Source organism: Ursus americanus, chromosome 28, assembly GCF_024610735.1.
Source record: "Ursus americanus isolate L20-20 chromosome 28, mUrsAme1.1.p, whole genome shotgun sequence".
Lineage (NCBI taxonomy): Eukaryota > Metazoa > Chordata > Mammalia > Carnivora > Ursidae > Ursus > Ursus americanus.
The window spans coordinates 27,331,603-27,351,748 of record NC_142154.1 but is presented as its reverse complement, the minus strand read 5'-3'; the positions used below and the strand labels follow the sequence as shown (position 1 = coordinate 27,351,748).

The window sequence follows — 20,146 nt, the reverse complement described above, 5'->3', positions numbered from 1 at the left end:
TTGGATAGTGTATGATTTGAGGTATAATATTATTTTGTTTACCATAATTGTTATGTTTTTTAAAAAATCCTTTAAAGACACATACAGAACATCTGCAGGAGAAATGGTAATGATGTCTAGAATTTGCTTTAAAATCTTTCAGAAAAAGAGTAGGGAAGGGGAACTAGATGAAATAATAGATGTTGATAATTTTTTTTTTAAAGATTTTATTTATTTATGTGACAGAGAGACAGCCAGCGAGAGAAGGAACACAGCAGGGGAGAGGGAGAGAAAGAAGCAGGCTCCCAGCCGAGGAGCCCAATGTGGGACTCGATCCCGCAACGCCAGGATCACGCCCTGAGCCGAAGGCAGACGCTTAACGACTGCGCTACCCAGGCGCCCCCTAGATGTTGATAATTTTTAAGCTGGATGATTGGAACATGGGGCTCATCATACTATTTTTTCTATATAGCGTATTTGAAAATCTTCATAATAAAGTTTAAAAAGCACAAAAATTTAAACATACTTCCCCTTAGAGATTTCCAAGTCCAGACCTTTGAAATAAAAGATTACAGGTCTGTCTTATCTTTATTTTAAAATATAATATACAGTACTAACACAGTTGTTGTATTTTTAAAAATAGGATAGTGAGTTAACATTCCCAGTTACAAGGATGTGCATTTTGTAAGCATTTTTTTTTTTTCCTTTGAGGTAAAATTTCTTCCCTTTAGTGATTCATTTGGTGGTATGGTCTTGATACCCATAAAAAATGTAGTTTTCAGCTGTGAAGTAAGTTTTCAGTTTTTCAGAAATAAGTCTCAGAAATCAGCCTACTTTTTCCTATTTTTTTCTATTAATTTTTATACCACCTTTGTTAAGATACAATTCATATACCATATAATTCATCCATTTAAAATATACAATTCATCTGTTTTTAGTATATTCACACATATGTACTATCATAATCACAATTATAGAACATTTTCATCACCTCAAAAAGATACCTCTTTGGCATAGAATTTTTGGATTTGACACCAAAAGTAAAGGCCACAAAAGCAAAAAGCGAGCATAACTACATCAAATTAAAGAGCTCTGTATAACAAAGGAAACCAACAAACTGAAGAGACATCCTACAGAATGGTAGAAAATACTTGCAAATCATATATCTGATTGGGGTTAATATCCAAAATATATAACGAACTCATACAACTCTATATCAAAAACAAGCAATATAATTAAAAAATGGGCAGAGGATCTGAATAGACATTTTTCGAAAAATGGTATCCAACTGGCCTCAGGTACCTGAAAAGGTGCTCAACATCATGAGTCATTAGGGAAAAGGAAATCAAAACCACAATGAAATATCACCTCACATCTGTCAGAATGGTTGTCATCAAATAGTGTGATAACAAATGTTGGAGAGAATGTGGAGAAGAGAGAACCTTTGTACGTTGTTGGTGGGAATGTAAATTGTTACAGCCACTATGGAAAACAGTGTGGAGTTTCCTCAAAAAATCAAAATAGAACTGCCATATGATCCAGCAATCCCACCTCTGGGTATATATCCAAAAGAAATGAAAACACTACCTTGAAAAGATATCTGTACTTACTTGTTCATAGCAAGATTGTTCATAGCAAGATTGTTTACAATAGTCAAAACATAGAAGCAATTTAAGTGCCCATTAATCCATGAGATAAAGAACATTTGGATAAAGAACATGTGGTGTATATATATTTGAAAGTTGCTTTTTCCCCCTTTTTTCTTTTTTTATAATATTTTTTATTATGTTATGTTAGTCACCATACAGTACATCCTTAGTTTTTGATGTAGTGTTCCATGATTCATTATTTGCGTATAACACCCAGTGCTCCATGCAGTATGTGCCCTCCTTAATACCCATCACCAGCCTATCCCAATCCCTCACCTCCCTCCCCTCTGAAGCCCTCAGTTTGTTTCCCAGAATCCATAGAGAGAGTAAACTTAGAAGTTCTTATCTCAAGAAATAATATTTGTAACTAGGTGAGGTGCTAGATATTAACTAAACTTATTTCAGTAATCATTTCTTGATAAATACATATAACAAACAATATGTTGTACCTTAAACTAATACGGTGTTATATGTCAATTATATCTCAGTAGAACTGGAAAGAAAAGAAATCTCATACCCTTTACTTAACACCCGTCTAACCCTGGATTCCCCTTAGTATTTTCACTATATTTTATTTAGCCATTCTGGTAGCTATATAGTAATATCTCACTGTGATTGTTTAATTTGCATTTCTCTAACGGCTAATGATGTTGAACATCTTTTGTGTACTTATTTGTCATTTGTGTATACCCTTCAGTGTAATCTTTGTTCACGTCTTTTGCCCATTTTCTACTTGTGTTGTTTGTAATATTACTGTTGAATTTTGAGCATTATTTATATATTCTAGACATTAGTCCTTTGTTGTTTCATTCTCTTCACAGAGTTTGTTGCAGGGGGAAATTTTTCAATTTTGATGTGGTCCATTAGGCCTTCTGTTTATGGATCATGCTTTTGGTGTCAAGTGTAAGAACTCATTGTCTAGCCATACATTTGAAAGATTTTGTTTTGTTTTGTTTTTCTTAAAGGTTTTAAAGTTTTACATCTTAAATTAGTGACGCGTTTTGAGTTAATTTTTGGGTGAAGTGGGAGTTTTAGATGGAGGTTTATATTTTGCCTATGGATGTCTTATTGCTCCACCACCATTTGTTAGGTACTCTGTTTTGAAATTTTGTCAAAAATCAGTTGGGCATATTTGTGTGGGTGTATTTCTGGGTTTTGTATTCTAGTTCTTTGATCTTATCATTCATTCATTGTGTTTTGTTTTTCCACCCATCCTGTACTTTTTTTTTTTTATAATGATTTTTTATTATATTATGTTAGTCACCATACAGTACATCCCCAGTTTTCGATGTAAGGCTCGATGATTCATTAGTTGTGTATAACACCCAGTGCACCATGCAATATGTGCCCTCCTTACTACCCATCACTGACCTATCCCATTCCCCCACCCCCTTCCCCTCTGTAGCCCTCAGTTTGTTTCTCATAGTCCATAGTCTCTCATGTTTCATTCCCCCTTCTGATTACCCCCCCATTTCTTTATCCCTTTCTTCCCCTACTGATCATTCTAGTTCTTATGTTCCATAGATGAGAGAAATCATATGATAGTTGTCTTTCTCTGCTTGACTTATTTCACTTAGCATTATCTCCTCCAGTGCCGTCCATGTTGTAGCAAATGTTGAGAACTCGTTCTTTCTGATTGCTGAGTAATATTCCATTGTATATATGGACCACAACTTCTTAATCCAGTCATCTGTTGCAGGGCATCTCGGCTCCTTCCACGATTTAGCTATTGTGGACATTGCTGCTATGGACATTGGGGTGCATATGGCCCTTCTCTTCACTACGTCTGTATCTTTGGGGTAAACACCCAGTAGTGCAATGGCTGGATCATAGGGTAGCTCAATTTTTAACTTTTTAAGGGACCTCCACACTGTTTTCCAGAGTGGCTGTACCAACTTGCATTCCCACCAACAATGTAGGAGGGATCCCCTTTCTCCACATCCTCTCCAACAATTGTTGTCTCTTGCCTTGTCTATTTTTGCCATTCTAACTGGCGTAAGGTGGTATCTCAGTGTGGTTTTGATTTGAATTTCCTTGATGGCTAATGATTTTGAACATTTTTTCATGTGTCTGTTAGCCATTTGTATGTCTTCATTGGAAAAGTGTCTGTTCATATCTTCTGCCCATTTTTTGATTTGTTTATTTGTTTCTCGTGTATTGAGTTTGAGAAGTTCTTTGTATATCTTGGATACCAGTCCTTTATCTGTAGTGTCATTTGCAAATACCTTCTCCCATTCCGTGGGCTGCCTCTTAGTTTTTCTGACTGTTTCCTTGGCTGTGCAGAAACTTTTAATCTTGATGAAGTCCCATAAATTCATTTTATCTTTTGTTTCTCTTGCCTTTGGTGATGTATCATGAAAAAGGTTGCTTTGGCCAATGTCGTAGAGGTTGTTGCCTATGTTCTCCTCTAGAATTTTGATGGATTCCTGTCTCACATCGAGGTCTTTCACCACTTGGAGTTTATCTTTGTGTATGGTGTGAGAGAGTGGTCAAGTTTCATTCTTTTGCATGTAGCTGTCCAATTTTCCCAGCACCATTTATTGAAGAGACTGTCTTTTTCCCACCGGATGTTTTTTCCTGCTTTATCAAATATTAATTGCCCAAAGAGCTGAGGGTCCATTTCTGGGCTCTCTATTCTGTTCCATTGGTCTATGTGTCTGTTTTTGTGCCAGTACCATGCTGTCTTTGTGATCACAGCTTTGTAGTACAGCTCGAAATCCGGCATTGTGATGCCCCCAGCTTTGTTTTTCCTTTTCAACAGTTCCTTGGCGATTCGGGGCCTTTTCTGGTTCCATACAAATTTAAGGACTATTTGTTCCAGTTCTTTGAAAAACGTTCTCGGTATTTTGATCGGGATAGCATTGAAAGTGTAGATTGCTCTGGGTAGCATGGACATTTTAACTATGTTAATTCTTCCGATCCATGAGCATGGAATATCTTTCCATCTTTTTATGTCTTCCTCAATGTCTTTTAAGAGTGATTTATAGTTTCTAGAATAAAGGTCCTTTACGTCTCTGGTTAAGTTAATTCCAAGGTAACGTATGGTTTTTGGTGCTATTGTAAATGGGATGGATTCTCTAATTTCTCTTTCTTCGTTCTCGTTATTCGTGTACAGAAATGCAACTGATTTCTGAGCATTGATTTTGTATCCCACCACGTTACTGAATTGCTCTATAACTTCTAATAGTTTGGGAGTGGCTTCTTTTGGGTTTTCCATATAGAGTATCATGTCATCTGCGAAGAGAGACATTTTGACTTCTTCTTTGCCGATTTGAATACCTTTGATCCCTTTTTGTTGTCTGATTGCTGTTGCAAGGACTTCTAGTACTATGTTGAATAATAGTGGCGAGAGTGGGCATCCTTGTCGTGTTCCTGATCTTAAGGGAAAGGCTTCCAGCTTTTCCCCATTGAGAATAATATTTGCAGTAGGCTTTTCATAGATGGCTTTTATGATATTGAGAAATGTACCTTCTATTCCTACACTTTGAAGGGTTTTAATTAGGAAAGGATGCTGTATTTTGTCAAATGCTTTTTCGGCATCGATTGAGAGGATCATATGGTTCCTGAGTCTTTTCTTGTTGATATGATGTATCACGCTGATTGATTTGCGAATATTGAACCATGCTTGCATCCCAGGTATGAATCCCACTTGATCGTGGTGGATAATCCTTTTAATGAACTGTTGGATTCTATTAGCAAGTATCTTGTTGAGGATTTTGGCGTCCATATTCATTAGGGAAATCGGTCTGTAATTCTCCTTTTTGAGGGGGTCTTTGCCTGGTTTGGGGATCAAGGTAATATTGGCCTCATAGAATGAGTTTGGTAGCTTTCCTTCTGTTTCTATTTTTTGAAATAGCTTTAGGAGAATAGGTATTATTTCTTCTTTGAATGTTTGGTAGAATTCCCCAGGAAAACCGTCCGGGCCTGGAGTTTTGTTATTTGGACGGTTGTTTATCACTGACTCAATTTCTTCATAATTAATTGGCCTGTTTAAGAAATCAATTTCTTCCTGTTTCAATCTTGGTAGTTTATAGGTTTCCAGGAAGGATTCCATCTCTTCCAGATTGCTTAGTTTATTGGCATATAGCTGTTGATAAAAATTTCTAATAATTCTTCCAATTTCAATGGTGTTCATCGTGACCTCTCCTTTTTCATTCATAATTTTAATAATCTGGGTCCTTTCTCTTTTCTTTTGGATAAGTCTTGCCAGTGGTCTGTCAATTTTATTGATTCTCTCCAAGAACCAGCTTCTAGTCCTGTTGATCTGCTCTACTGTACTTCTGGTTTCTGCTTGATTGATTTCAGCTCTAATTTTGGTCAACTGCTTCCTCGTGCGTGGATTAGGCCTGTCCCTCTGTTGCTGTTCCAGCTTCTTGAGGTGAGAATATAAAAACTGCATTTTAGATTTTTCTATTCTTTTGAGTGAGGCTTGGATGGCTATGTATTTCCCCCTTAGGACCGCCTTTGCAGTATCCCATAGGTTTTGGACTGTTGTATTTTCATTCTCATTGGTCTCCATAAATTGTTTAATTTGATTTTTGATTTCCTGGTTTATCGAGTCATTCCTGAGCAGGATGGTTCTTAGTCTCCAAGTGTTTGAGTTTCTTCCCAATTTTTCCTTGTGGTTGAGTTCCAATTTCAGAGCGTTGTGGTCTGAGAATATGCAGGGGATAATTTCAATCTTTTGGTATCGGCTGAGACCTGTTTTGTGTCCCAGAACATGGTCTATTCTTGAAAATGTTCCATGGGCATTAGAAAAGAATGAGTATTCTTTGGTTCTGGGGTGTAGTGTTCTATATATATCTAAGAGGTCCAACTCGTCGAGTATGGCATTCAAAGCCTTTGATTCTTTGCTTAGTTTTTGCCAGGGTGTTCTGTCTATTTCTGAGAGTGGAGTGTTGAGGTCCCCTACTATTAATGTATTTTTATCTATATGTCTCTTTATTCTGGTTAAGAGTTGACTTGTGTATCTTGCTGCTCCCCTGTTGGGGGCATATATATTTATAATTGTCATATCCACTTGTTGAATACTTCCTTTAAGAATAATATAGTGCCCTTCTGCGTCTCTAACTATAGTCTGTAGTTTAAAATCCAGTTTATCTGATATGAGAATTGCTACCCCAGCTTTCTTTTGAGGTCCATTTGCATGAAAGATGGTATTCCATCCCCTTACTCTCAGTCTGAATGCATCTTTGGGTTCGAAATGAGTCTCTTGTAGACAGCAAATGGATGGGTCATTTCTTTTTATCCAATCTGCAACCCTGTGGCGTTAAAAGCAAGAATTTAAACCATTAATGTTAAGACTGAGTACTGAGAGATATGCTTTTAATTCTGCCATGTTGTCAGTAAAGTCTTTGTTTGTATTGGCTGTGACTTTCTGTTTTGTATCACTCTTGGGGCCTTTTTACTTTTATAGAACCCCCCGTAATACCTCCTGTAGGGCTGGTTTCGTGGTTACGAAATTGGCTAGTGACTGTCGATTCTGAAATGTCTTTATTTCTCCATCAATTCTGAATGACAGCCTTGCTGGATAAAGGATCCTTGGCTGCATGTTTTTCTCTGAAAGAGCTTTAAAAATGCTCCCCCAACCCTTTCTCTCATTCCAGGTCTGTGTAGACAGGTCTGACGTAATTCTGATGCCTTTGCCTTGGTACGTGAGAAATTTCTTTGCCCTGGCAGCTTTCAATACTGTATCCTTGGATCTAATATTTGCGAATTGCGCTATTACGTGACGTGGTGTAGGTCTGTCATGGTTGAGCTTGGGAGGGGTCCTCTCTGCCTCTTGGACACGAATTTTTGTTTCCCTTGCTAGATTAGGGAAGTTTTCATCTACAATTTGTTCAAATATCTCTTCTAGACCTCTGTTTTTCTCCACCCCCTCGGGGATGCCGATGATTCTAACATTGGATCGTTTCGTTGAGTCAATAATCTCCCGTAGCCAACATTCGTGGGCGTGGATTTTTTTAAGACCCTCTTCTATTTTTATTTTTTCCTCTATTAACCCATCCTCCAATTCACTAACCCTTTCTTCTGCTTTGGTGACCCTGGCCGTCAGAGCCTCTAGTTTTGCCTGCATTTGGCTCATAGAATTTTTAATTTCTGTCAAATTCGCTCTCGTTTCCGCCCTTAGGGATTCTATATTCTCAGTAACATTTTCCTTAATATTTTTTTCAAGTCTACTCATTATCTTGACCATTGTTACTCTGAATTCCATTTCTGATAATTTGGTTACATCCATATCCGTTATTTCTGTGGCAGAGGCCACAGACTCACTGTCTTTTCTTTGCTGGGGGGGGCTTCTCCTTCTTGTCATTCTAATGAGGAGAGGTTGCGGGGTTGTCCAGAGCCCAAATTATTGACTGGGTCCCAGGCCGTGCCCCTTGTTTTATAGGGATCTTAGGGATGTGGGCTTCTTTAAAGATTTTATTTATTTACTTATCTGAGAGAGGGAGATAGACAGCAAGAACGGAACAGAAGCAGGGGAGTGGGAGAGGAAGAAGCAGGCTCCCAGCGGAGGAGCCGATGAGGGACTCCTTTCCGGAACGCCGGGATCACGCCCTAAGCCGAAGACAGGCGCTCCATGACTGCGCCACCCAGGCGCCCGGGTTGTGGGCTTCTTGATTTTTCAGCCTGCCTTCTGTGTTCTGGGGGAGGGGCCTGCCGCGCCGATACTCAGGCAGCCCTGTTTGGGTAGAGTCTCCGTGTCCCCTGCGAGGGAGGATGGGGATGGGCACTCTCTGAGCCGGTATTTCCAGGCTTTTGTTCTCTGGCGGCTTTCCCTGGTGGCCGGCTATGCCTCTTCTGAGAGTCAGAGCAGCAGAGGCTGCATTGTCGCAGAACAGAGGGATTGCGGCCCGTTCTCCACTGATGTTCTGGCCACTTTAACTCTCTTACTGTTGGTGCTGCTCAACCCTGCAGCGTCCCGGGATGTGCGCCCCACACCCGGCGTCCCTGCCCTCACTTCCAGGGCCGGCGCGTCTCTGTCCTTTGTGTTTCTAATGCCGTCAGACACCGGCCGCCCCGTCTCTGTCCTTTGTGTTTCTAATGCCGCCAGCCGCCTGCCGCCCCACGCGCTCCCGGGTCTCCCAGTCTCAGTCAATGCCCGGTGAGCACACCTCGATTCCGGAGTTTCCTGAGAAGCCTGGTGGCGCGCACACCCGGTTCAGGGTCTCAGTCTGCTGTTTCGCGGGTGCCGACCGCGAGTCCGCCCGCTCCCCCCGTGCAGGTGGCCCGCCAGCCGCCAGCCGCCCTGCGCGCGCTCCGGGAGTTCCCGGTCTCAGTCTGGATCCCGTGAGCACACCGGGATTCCGGAGTTCCGGGAGATGCCTGGTGGCGCGCGCGTTCATGGCTCACCGGTCTCAGTCCGCTCTCTCTCGGGTGCCCTCTGTGAGCCCCGCCCGCTCCCCTGTGCAGGTGGCTGCCGCTTCCCGGCGCCCAAACGCGGCGGCTCCCTCCCCCTTCCGTTTATCTTCCGATATCTGTGCACGGTTTACAGCTCCCCTCTTCGTACCTCAATACTCAGCGCTGGAGATGTTCATTTGTAGAGATTCAGATGCATCATCCTGCGTCTCAGGCTGATTCCGTGGTTATTTAGGCTGTTCTGGTACCTATCCAGCTCGACTCAGGGGACCGGCTGAAAAAGGGGTCCCCTACTCCTCCGCCATCTTAACTCCTTATCCCATCCTGTACTGTCTTGATTACTCTTGCTCTGTGGTAAGCCTTAATATTGAGTAAAGTGATTCCTTTTGTTTTATTCTTCTCTTTAAAAATTGTTTTAGTTATTTTAGTTTGTGTTTATCTATATAAAGTTTAGAATAAGCTTCTCTAATATCTAAAAAATGTTGCTGGGATTTTGATAGAAATTACGTTACAGCTATTGATCATTTTAGAGGGAACCAACATTTTTACTAAGCTGAATTTTCTAATCATTTATTTTCTAATGAACATGGTATGTCTCTCCATTTATTAGGTCTTTTTTTAAATCAGTCTTTAGTAATTTTTAGGATACACATATTGTACCTTTTTTTGGTTGGATTTGTTACTAAATATTTCATTTTCTTCAGTGAATTATAAATTTTTTTAAATGATTTATTTATTTGAGAGAGAGAGAAGGAGCACAAAAATTGGGGGGAGGGATAGAGGGAGAGAGAAAAGGGGATTGCCCAATGAGTAGGGAGCCAGATACAGGGCTGGATCCCAGGATCCTGGGATCATGACCTGAGCCGAAGGAGATGCTTAACTGAGTGAGCCACCCAGGTGCCCCAGTGTAATAGTAAATTGTTTTAATTTCAGTTTCCACATGTTCACTGTTATATGCAAATGCAATGGACTTGTGCATTGACCTATATCTTACAACTTTACTGAATTTATGTAATAATTCTGGAATTTTTATGTGTATTCCCTGCAATTTTCTATGTAGACAATCATGTCATCTGAGATTAGGGACAGTTTTATTTCTTCCTTTGCTGTATTTTTTTTTAAAGATTTTATTTATTCATTTGAGAGAGAGAGAGAGAGCACGAGCGGGGGCTAATGGCAGAGAGAGGGGGAGAAGCAAACTCCCACTGAGCAAGAGGCTCAATACCAGGACCCTGAGATCATTACCTGAGCCGAAGGCAGATGCCTAATGGACTGAGCCACCCAGGCACCCCTAGCTGTAGGTTTTTTGTAGATACTTCTTATCAAGTTGAGTAAGTTCCCCTATATTATAGTTTAATGAGTTTTTCTCTTGAATGGGTATTGGATTTTGTGAAATACTTTTTCTGTATCAGTTGATAAGATCATATGATTTTCCTTGTTTAGTCTGTTGACAGTAGTGGATTGCATTGATTTTTTTGAAGGTTGAACTGGGTTTGCATACCTGAAATTAATTCCACTTGATCATAGTTTGTAATTCTTTTTATATGTTGCTAGATTTGATATGCTGATATTTGTTGATGATTTTTACATTTAAATTCATGAGAAATATTGTTATTTAGATTTATTTTTATTTACTGTCTTTATGTGTTTTTGTATCAAGGTAAAACTGGCCTTATAACTTGGGAAGTATTTTCTCCTCTTCTATTTTCTGGAATAGTTTGTGTAAAATTCATGTTAATCCTTTTAAAAGTGTTCTGTAGAATTTGCCAGAGAAACCTTCTGGGACTGGAGATTTGGGCGGGTGCGGGGGGAGCTTTTAAAGTACAGATTCAGTGTCCAAAATAATTGTGAGACTATTCAGATGGTATGTTAGGGTAGGATATAGGCATGTCCTTTTATTTTTCTGTTTTCTCTGTTTCCACTGTTTCCCTTTTTTTACTTTTTTATGGGTAACTTGACCATTTTTTTATGATTCCATGTTGTCTATTTATAATGTTTTGGAGTATATTGATTTGTACAGTTTTTTTTTTATACTTGTTGCCTTAGGTATTACATTGTACATATGTAAGTTACCGTACTTTACTGGCTTTGATGTTTACCACCGTGATGAAATGCAGAAACCTTCTAATTGTTTACCTTTACTCTCTCTACTTCTTTGTATAATTGTCTTAATTATATTGTTTCCTACATCAAATGGTGTTTTAATTTTTTGTTTTACTTTCAAACATGATTCAAGAAATCAGGTTTACTACTGATACATTCTTTCAGTTTTTCCTTCATCTGAGAATGCCTTTATTTACCTCTTCATTCTTGAGGAATATTTTCACTGAATATAGAATTTGCAATTGATAGTTCTTTCAGTCCCTGAAAAATGTGTCACTTCCTCCTAGTCAGCAATGTTTCAGATGAGAAATCTGCTGTCATTAGAATTTATGTTGCTCTGTGGATAATATATTTTTCCCTGTGGCTGCTTTCAATAATTTTTCTTTTCTTTTTTTTCCCTAGTGGTTTAATTATGATGCGTCTTAGCCTGGACTGGGGGGATATGTTTCCTAATTTCTTGAATCTGTAGTTTTATGTCTTTCACTAAGTTTGGCTAGTTTTCAGCCATTCTTTCTTCAAATATTTCTTTAGTTTTACAGTCTCTTTCCTCTCCTTCTGGGACTCTGATGACATGTTACCTCTTTTATTATTGGCCCACAGGTCCCTGAGACTCTGTTCTTGTTCCTAGTGACACTTCCCCAGCAAAATTGGGGCACTACCTTTTACCATCTCCTTGGCTCCTCCTGGTGGTATAAGCTTGTCTCTTCTTTGGACCCCACTGAACCAGGTAGAGGCAAAGTGAAGGGAGAACAACTCACACCACCATCTTGTTGCTGTAGGGTGTGGTGGAATCTTAGCTCCCTGCTTTGCCCTGTTGGTACCATGGCAAGGGGAAGTGAGATCCAAGTGCCAAGTAAATCTGCCTTCCAGCACTTCATTTTGCTGCGTTAATGTTGGTTGGGTGGAAGCTCAGCTTTCTACTGGGACCTGCTGATACTGGTCGAGGGGGAGAACAGAATGTTGAGTAGTTTCTATTTCACACTCTGCCTTTGATGCTGAATGGAAGTGGAGGCTGTGCTCTCCATTGGGCCCCGCTGACCCTGGGGGTAGGGAGGACCACTGTCTACTAGTTCTGACTCGTACTGCCTCATTCAGTCTCATTGCTGCTCAGTCGGTATGGTTCATCTTCCCACTGGGCCACACTGACAGTAGGGTTGGGGGAAAATGGAGTGATGAACAACTCCAGTTCCTGCTGTCTTATTTAGTCCTGTCAATGCCAGTTGGAGGTGGAAGTTCAGCTCACCATTCACCTTTGCTGACACTACTTTGGTGGGGGAATTGGACCACTATCAGCTTCTGTTAGTTGGCAGTGGAGTTTCAGCTCCCTGCTTACCTTATTGAAACCATAGGCACAGGGTTTCCACTGATCTTCGGCTGGAAAAGAGTGAATATTTTCAAAAAGATTTTCTGTTTTGTTAGGCTATTCTTTTCCCTGTCCTTTGGCTTGGCAAAACAGGTTTTGCTCATGCCTATTTTGTTTCTGGCTCTTGGTCCTGGGTTGGAGGCTTGTATAGCATTCTGTCTGGAGTATAATAAGGAAACCTAGAGAAGTCACTGCTGTGCTGCTTTTTAAGTCTCAGGGTCTCTTGGCAGTCCTCCTACTTCTTTCTGTCTCTTAAAATCTTCCTAAGTTTATTTTGTGTGTTTTGTCGAGGGCTTTCTCTTGTAAGGAGGAGGACGTGGAGGTGAAGGTGGGCTACTCCACCTTGGCCACAACTGGAAGTCTTCATATTAATTTTGAAAGACTACAATTAGCCAATAAGATTTAAAAATTGTAGCTGTATACATCGCTATAAACATATATATCTCAGGCTGTGACATTTTGAAACATTTCAGTGAAAGATTCTTATTTATATTAGGCTATTTTGCTGTGTGAACTTTGGGCACAGGTCCTCAGTTTCCTTGTATATTTGGTGAAATACTGGATTAGATCCTCTAGGGTTCCTTCAGTTAACAGTCTATAGTCTTAATAGTTTTTTTTTTAAGTCAAATGTACTAGGATAGAGAAAAGAACTTGGACTTTGGAGGTAGGCCTGTGTTTGGATTCTGAAAGATAGAGAGGCAATTTTTAATGTAGCCATTGGGACATGGACACCAGAACCAGTTTGCCTGGACTTGCATCTTGGCTTTACCTTTTCTGGGTGTGCGACCTTGGGAAATTACTTAATCTCTCTTTGTCTCATTTTTTGAATGACAGATGGGGTAAATGAAATGACAAATGATAGATTTTATCAATGATAAATTTGGGATGATAGTACTAGTATTACAGGGTTGTTGTGAAGACTAAGAATTATTCTGTGTAAAACACTTGGAACAGTGTTAGCATATAGTATACACCATATAAATGTTTATTATTACTTTCTGACTCTCTGGCCTTATGTCAGTCTTAATCTGAATCTCAGTTTTGTCATTTGTAAAATAGGGAAAATTATACCTACTCACAGTGTGGTTGTATTAGACATTACACATGTACATACACACACTGTGCCTTGCATGATAATTAGTGTCATGCTCGTATATTAGTTACATTTAATGGGAATTAGATTGGAAATGTTTTTATTTTATAGATTTTTGAAAATATCATCTAAAGAAATCTTGATTTATTTCCTTTCCTCAATTGCACAGAACGGAAAGATGCGGAAGGATGGGAGACTGTTCAAAGAGGAAGGCCTGTTCGTTCACGATCAACAGCGGTGATGACAAAAGTTTCAGTAGCAACAGAAACATTAAGGTCAAAGGATGACAGTGATAAAGAAAACATACATCTTTTACCTGATGAAAGCATACAGAAAAGTGAATTTGCTGGAGATGGACCTTCTAATACTATAGAGTCTCGGTCCAAAGACGCCTTACACTCTTGTGACCATCCTCTTGCTGAAAGGACCCAGGTAGTACATTCTGAAAATCTCTTTTACTGCCTTTTTATAAAGGATATGTCTATGCTGGAATGCCTTATTTTCTTATTTAACTTTTTATTGTGAAATATTTCAGATTTCCAGAAAAGTTGCATGAGTGAACAATGAACCCTCCTGTACCCTTTACCTAGATTCACAGATTAACATTTGCCTCATTTTTTTCTTTTCTCTCTATATCGATGCATCACAAACACATTGCATGCTAAACATTTGAGAGTAATATGCAAACATCATAACCATTCACCTTTAAATATTATAGCATGTACCTCCAAGGAATAAAGAAACTCTTACTTAACCATTTTAATTGTAAAATGAGGGAATTTGGCATCTATATAGTGTTTTCATCTAATCTATAATTCATATTCATGTCCCAGTAATTTCCTTATAGAATTTTTTCCCTGAGCCAGGATCCAATCTGGAATCACACATTGTATTTAGCTTTTTTTTTTTTTTTTTTAACATCTTTCACCTGGGACAGTTTTTCAGTTTGTCTTTCACTGTTCATGATTTTGAAGAGTATATTGCATTTCTCTTTTTGTAGAATGTATTTCAGTTAATTCATTACCCAAGTTAGCTTATCCATTTTTGACAGAAATAAAGCGATTGCCCTTAGAGGGCTTCTAAAGGTGTATGATATTAATTTGCCCAAGTTTGTTGATGACTTGTTTTAAGTGATATCCTACTGCTTCATTTGGAGTGTTATTAAAAATGGTGATGAGGGGCACCTGGCTGGCTCAGTCGGTAAGTGTCTGCCTTTGGTTCAGGGCATGATCCCAGGGTCCTGGAATCGAGTCCCGCGTCGGGCTCCCTCCTCCACTGGGAGCCTGCTTCTTCCTCTCCCACTCCCCCTGCTTGTGTTCCCTCTCTCGCTGGCTGTCTCTCTCTCTGTCAAATAAATAAATAAAATCTTAAAAAAAAAAATGGTGATGAAAATAAGGATCCTTAAGGACTTGCTCTCCTTTTACGTCCTGCAATTCAAGTGTAGAATAATTTGCTAATATTTAATACAGTTCTTTAAAGCTGATATTCTCAGTATTTCTGCTGTTAGTCCATTTGAAATTTATTTTATTTATTTGATGAAGGAATCAATTTTTCAGGTGTTTGTTTACATAAAGATTCATGTTCAATTAGTATAATTTTACATAAAATGAAATATAAGAGATATTCTTTGATATGACACCAGGGGCTAAGTAGAAAAGTTGTAAAATAATTAAAATATTTCTGTTTAGACTAGTGTCTGCTTTTTAAAGTTTTCTCTCTTTACCTTTAGGATATTTATTTTTGTTGGAAACTGTACTCAACTTCCATGTTTTTCTTCTTAATGGTGATAATGGCTCTTAATTGTACATTGTTCCTGATGTTCTGCAACTCTTCAATGTCTATGTGCCCATGTGAGATTGGCAGCTCCTTGTGAGCAGTATCTTATGTTGCCTTTTAATTTCCCACATTGTGGAGCAGAATCCTAAACACATAGGACACAATCAGTACTTTTGTTGGATATACTTTTAAGAAACCTTTTAATGTTAAACCGGAGGAAGAAATCTCTCTCTCTTTTTAAAATTTGGTTTTCTTTTTTTCTTTTTTTTTTAAGATTTATTTATTTATTAGAGCGAGCCTGTGTGAGTGGGGGGGAGGGGCAGAGGGAGAAGGAGAGAATCTCAGGCTGACTCCCTGCTGAGTGCAGAGCCCTACATAGGGCTTGAGCTCATGATCCTGAGATCATCACCTGAACTGAGATCAAGAGTCAGACATTTAACCTTCTGAGCCACCCAGGTGGCCCAAGAAATCTTTTATATCACTTAACATATAGTTCAGCTTCATTCATCCTAATTTTTATGGCCTGTACTTGGGACTGCATCTTGGTAATAGCATTTTGAATTTTGGCCTGACTGGATTTTAGTTCTTTTATCTCTACAGTAAGGGGTTCTCTAGTGTCTTCTATGCTTTTTTTCAAGCGAAGCCAGTATCTTTATAATCGTTGTTTTAAATTCTAGTTCAGACATCTTACTTATATCCGTATTGATTAAATCCCTGGCAGTGAGTACTGTTCTTTCTTTTCTTGTGAATTTTTCCATCTTATCATTTTGTCCAGTAAAGAAAAGAAAGAGGAAAACCAACAATAACAACAAAGACAACAGAAAAAAAAATCACTTAACACTGACACCTAGCATTTTTGCTAACATATATTTTAGCTATAAAATTTAACAATATAATAATTACATTGGTTTTGTGTAATGAATAAACTTACATGATTTTGGGAATTTAGGAATAATCCATACATACAGTTTTTGAGTAATTAAAGTATTGCTAAAATATTTCAATATAAAAAGTTCGTTGCTATTGGTGTCCAAGCCAATGGATAACATTTGTTTTTTCCACTGTCCTCCTAAAAATAGAATTAGCATATTTATATATTTTTTCAACATTACTTTATAGTTTAGCTTTGATTTTGTTGTATAAATGATACTGATTTTTTAATAAACAGGGTTGACTATATTGTAAACATCAGTAATGCTAATATAAATATTGCCAAGAAGATTATAAACTATGGTGACTAATGTATAGATAATGTCGATAGTAATATAAACAATGTGATATAGCTTAAATAATACACTAAAATCAACACTTTGAGACACTTAAGTTTTGACCAATAGTAAAATTTTTAAAGTAGTTTATAAGACTTGACAAAGTTTAATATTTATATAAATAATTAATCAAACTGGGAGTTTTATAGCCAGTGCACTATTTATCTAATGTTTATTTAAATAGTGATGTGAATGGGTTTTAATTCATAATTTTAGATTTTAGTTCTACTTGGAGCTCATTACTCTGAATATAATTGGAAAACACAGCAGTGTTCTTTCTGTACTCCATTGTAATGTGAAAATAAAAACTTGTTTCTATTTACTAAATTGGAAAGTTGAAAAAATGTATATGTATTTGGCCTCAGACAGTATTTTATTTGACTTAGTTTTCCTATTTCTGTTAGTTGTGTGTTAAATATTCCTAAAGGGCATTGGGGAGGATATGGAAATCTAGATAGGAATTACATGATACACTGTATTTTTTATGGTATATTTCTCTTTTAGATCTGAGAATTGGTATTGTGTACCATGTGGTTTTACATGAAAGATACTTTAAGGTTTGTTAATGTTATTTAAAGAGAGCAAGTGTCGTTTTGAATAAAATGCCCTCAAGGTGGTGTATATTTTGGTGAAAAGTGCCTTCATTTGATATTAGAAATTCTATTAGAATTTAGAAATAGAATTTCTAATATCATTGGAAAAACCATTGGATAAACCATCGGAAAAACCATGTAAAGACCTTTAGTTATTTGAATGTAGGACAAAGTCTAGAATTTCTTTTGTGAGCTACGTAAAGTACTCATCAAGAATCAGCCTACTAAAATAAAATGTAATTACAATATAGTTTAATTTCATAAAGCGTTTCAGATAGTGCCCTATACATAGTAGGTGTGCAGATAAAATTTGTGACTGCTTAATTTTTTTTTTTTTAACTTGAGACGTACAAAAAAGATGAATGAGTTGTCTATCAGCCAGTCAACTATTGCTTTAGTTGATAGGTTTAGTATGATCAGTTTTTCTAGAATGGAGTAGTTTGTGAGTATTTTTTATTATCTCTGATTAATTCTGTAAATGTGTTTTGTTAGTTCACAGTGAGTGCATTGGATGATGTCAAGAACTCTGACAGTAGTACTTTACAAGACAGTTCTGTGCGAACTTCTGAAATACCTGCTGTTCACATTGATACAGAGTGTGTTTCAATTAATCAGCAAGCTGACACACCTCCTTTGCGAGCAAATGACATATTTTTGGCAGAGAAAGCAGGGATAGAAAGTGAAATGGACCCTTCAGATATTTCAAATGTGAGTGCTGCTAACTTGGTAAGAACAACTTATCAGAATTCTGAGTAAATATATTAGAAGGGTATAAACCCTAATAATAATAATAAATTGTGTTGTGTATTATTTTACACTTTATAAAGCATTTTATATATATTATTTCATTTTAACATTTTATTCTTATAGCAACATTTTGATATAGTTAAGATTATTCTTGTTTTGTAGAGGAGGAAAATGAGACTGTCTAAATTAAATAATTATTGCTAAAATCATTCAATTTGTGATTTGATCAAATGTTCTTTAGTCTGGCATTAAGAAACTAAACCAGTAACAATAAAGTCTTCCATGCAACATCTAGCACTCTGATGGATGGGAAATGCTGCCTACTGGACTTTTAAAAATTCTCTTGTTAGTATGTTAGATAGCCTCTATCATTTGCTTGGAGTTGGTCTTTAAGATGAAATTTATTTACCATTCCTGTTGCAGAACATTTAAAAATGTGTTGATTTGGAATTACAGGTTTATGTTTTTGGATGACTACTTATTTGTCCTCATGTCTTTCTGTTTCCCACTTTAGTATTAAGATACTTGACCTGAGAGTAATCCAGAATGGGTCATTCTAGTTTAAAAGTAACTTTTTAAAAAAATAGGTACATATAAAGAGTTGTTGAGAAAAATTATTAAAATTTTATTTTTTAAGTAGCCACTATATACTATAGTTTTCTTCAAAACTTATTGCCTCATCATGCTGAAAGATGCTATCAACAGGGCACCTGGGTGGCTCAGTTAGTTAAGCAACTGCCTTCGGCTCAGGTCATGATCCTGGAGTCCCAGGATCGCGTTCCACATTGGGCTCCCTGTTCAGCATGGAGTCTGCTTCTCCCTCTGACCCTCCCCCCTCTCATGCTCTCTCTCTCTCTCAAATAAATTTTTTAAAATCTTAAAAAAAAAAGATGTTATCAACAGGTGGTATTAGACCAAATTATACATTTTATAGACATAATAACATTAGATATAGATGAAACTTGATAAGGGTTAAGAGAAAAATAAGGGCTATAGTAATAAAAACATTTAAATTTTTAAAATAAGGAATAAAGAGCAAATTGTTTTTTAACTTGGCTCTTTCAGTGTGACTGTTTTTAAATGTTGAATATAATTGTGGTCATATAAATACTAGACTTAATGTATGGGATAGAAATTTATCATTTTTATATTTTTTATTTTCATAGCTAGAAATCATATTAAATTATTTATTTTGTGAACTGACTCTGTGAGAATCAAATTTCAAAAGAGGAAAAAGATCCCATACTTAAATAAGCGTTAAATAAGTATTTAAAAATTCTTCTTTCATCCATTTTATTTTGATCACATATGTAAATAAGCTTGTGGTAGAATACTAAAGCTCTTGATTATTTTAAGGTTCAGATTTACATACTTTATGTATTCTGCTTTAAATATGAATGTAAGTATATTCTTGAGGAATTTTAACTAAACTAAGATTTTAAAAAATTTTGTTTTTGGATTTGTCATGGCAGAGATGTCTTTGGCTTGCTCTAGATATGTACCTCTTTGTTTAGGTTCTCAGTGGGGGATTATAGAGAATTGCTGCAGTGATGAGAGAACTGTTTTCTTTTCTTTCTTAATACAGTATCGGCATGTAGCTGGTTAAAGGTAAAAATTCTGCAGTTCTCTTAATGAACAGAAATTTTGGTAAAAAATGTCTGTTAGAACCTTTCTGTTTAAGGTCAACTTTTGCCACTATTATAAATATGTGCCAGTATAAAACCTAGCTACAATGGATGTATATTTTTAGATTTACTAAAATTTCACATTTTATTGAAAATTTGGAAATTAAAAAAATAATGATATATGTAGATATTTATTTGAATTTCACAGTGTGAAAATAGTAGAAGTTGTATATGGATAATTGAATCATTATTTCATCCATAAGCTCTGCTACTACATTAAAATCTTTTCAGGTCTTCAGAGACTAAATAGAAATGTACTCTGGGGAAGATAAAATTAGGAGAGCAAATAGGCTCATGTAAGAACTTACTTTCTGCAAAGTTATATATATTCAACTTTAATATTCGGATTTTTAAATTGTTCTTAAGTTGTAAGGTCTTTGTTGCACACCAACAACAGTTTGTATGATATTCCAGGGGAGAAAAGGTTTATAATGCAAAGAATTAGTCTCTCATCTAAACCGCCCCCTCCACTTTCCCGGTTCTGTTCCCCAGGGGCAATCTTTTGTGTTTTGGTCGGGCAGATTATCAAGA

General features: G+C 37.2%; 1 protein-coding gene across 8 annotated transcripts in view; it reads left to right on the top strand.

The window, feature by feature from the left end:
* The window catches only part of SCAPER (S-phase cyclin A associated protein in the ER), a 514,000-nt gene that overhangs the window by 109,123 nt on the left and 384,731 nt on the right, over window positions 1–20,146 (top strand). For 7 of the 8 annotated variants that reach the window (XM_045795116.2, XM_045795115.2, XM_087856756.1 and 4 more), the window contains 2 exons: window positions 13,716–13,978; window positions 17,676–17,909. In XM_045795116.2, coding sequence (XP_045651072.2) covers window positions 13,716–13,978; window positions 17,676–17,909 — 497 coding nt within the window. The remainder of the gene's footprint in view (window positions 1–13,715; window positions 13,979–17,675; window positions 17,910–20,146) is intronic. The other variant, XM_087856754.1, reaches the window with a different exon arrangement.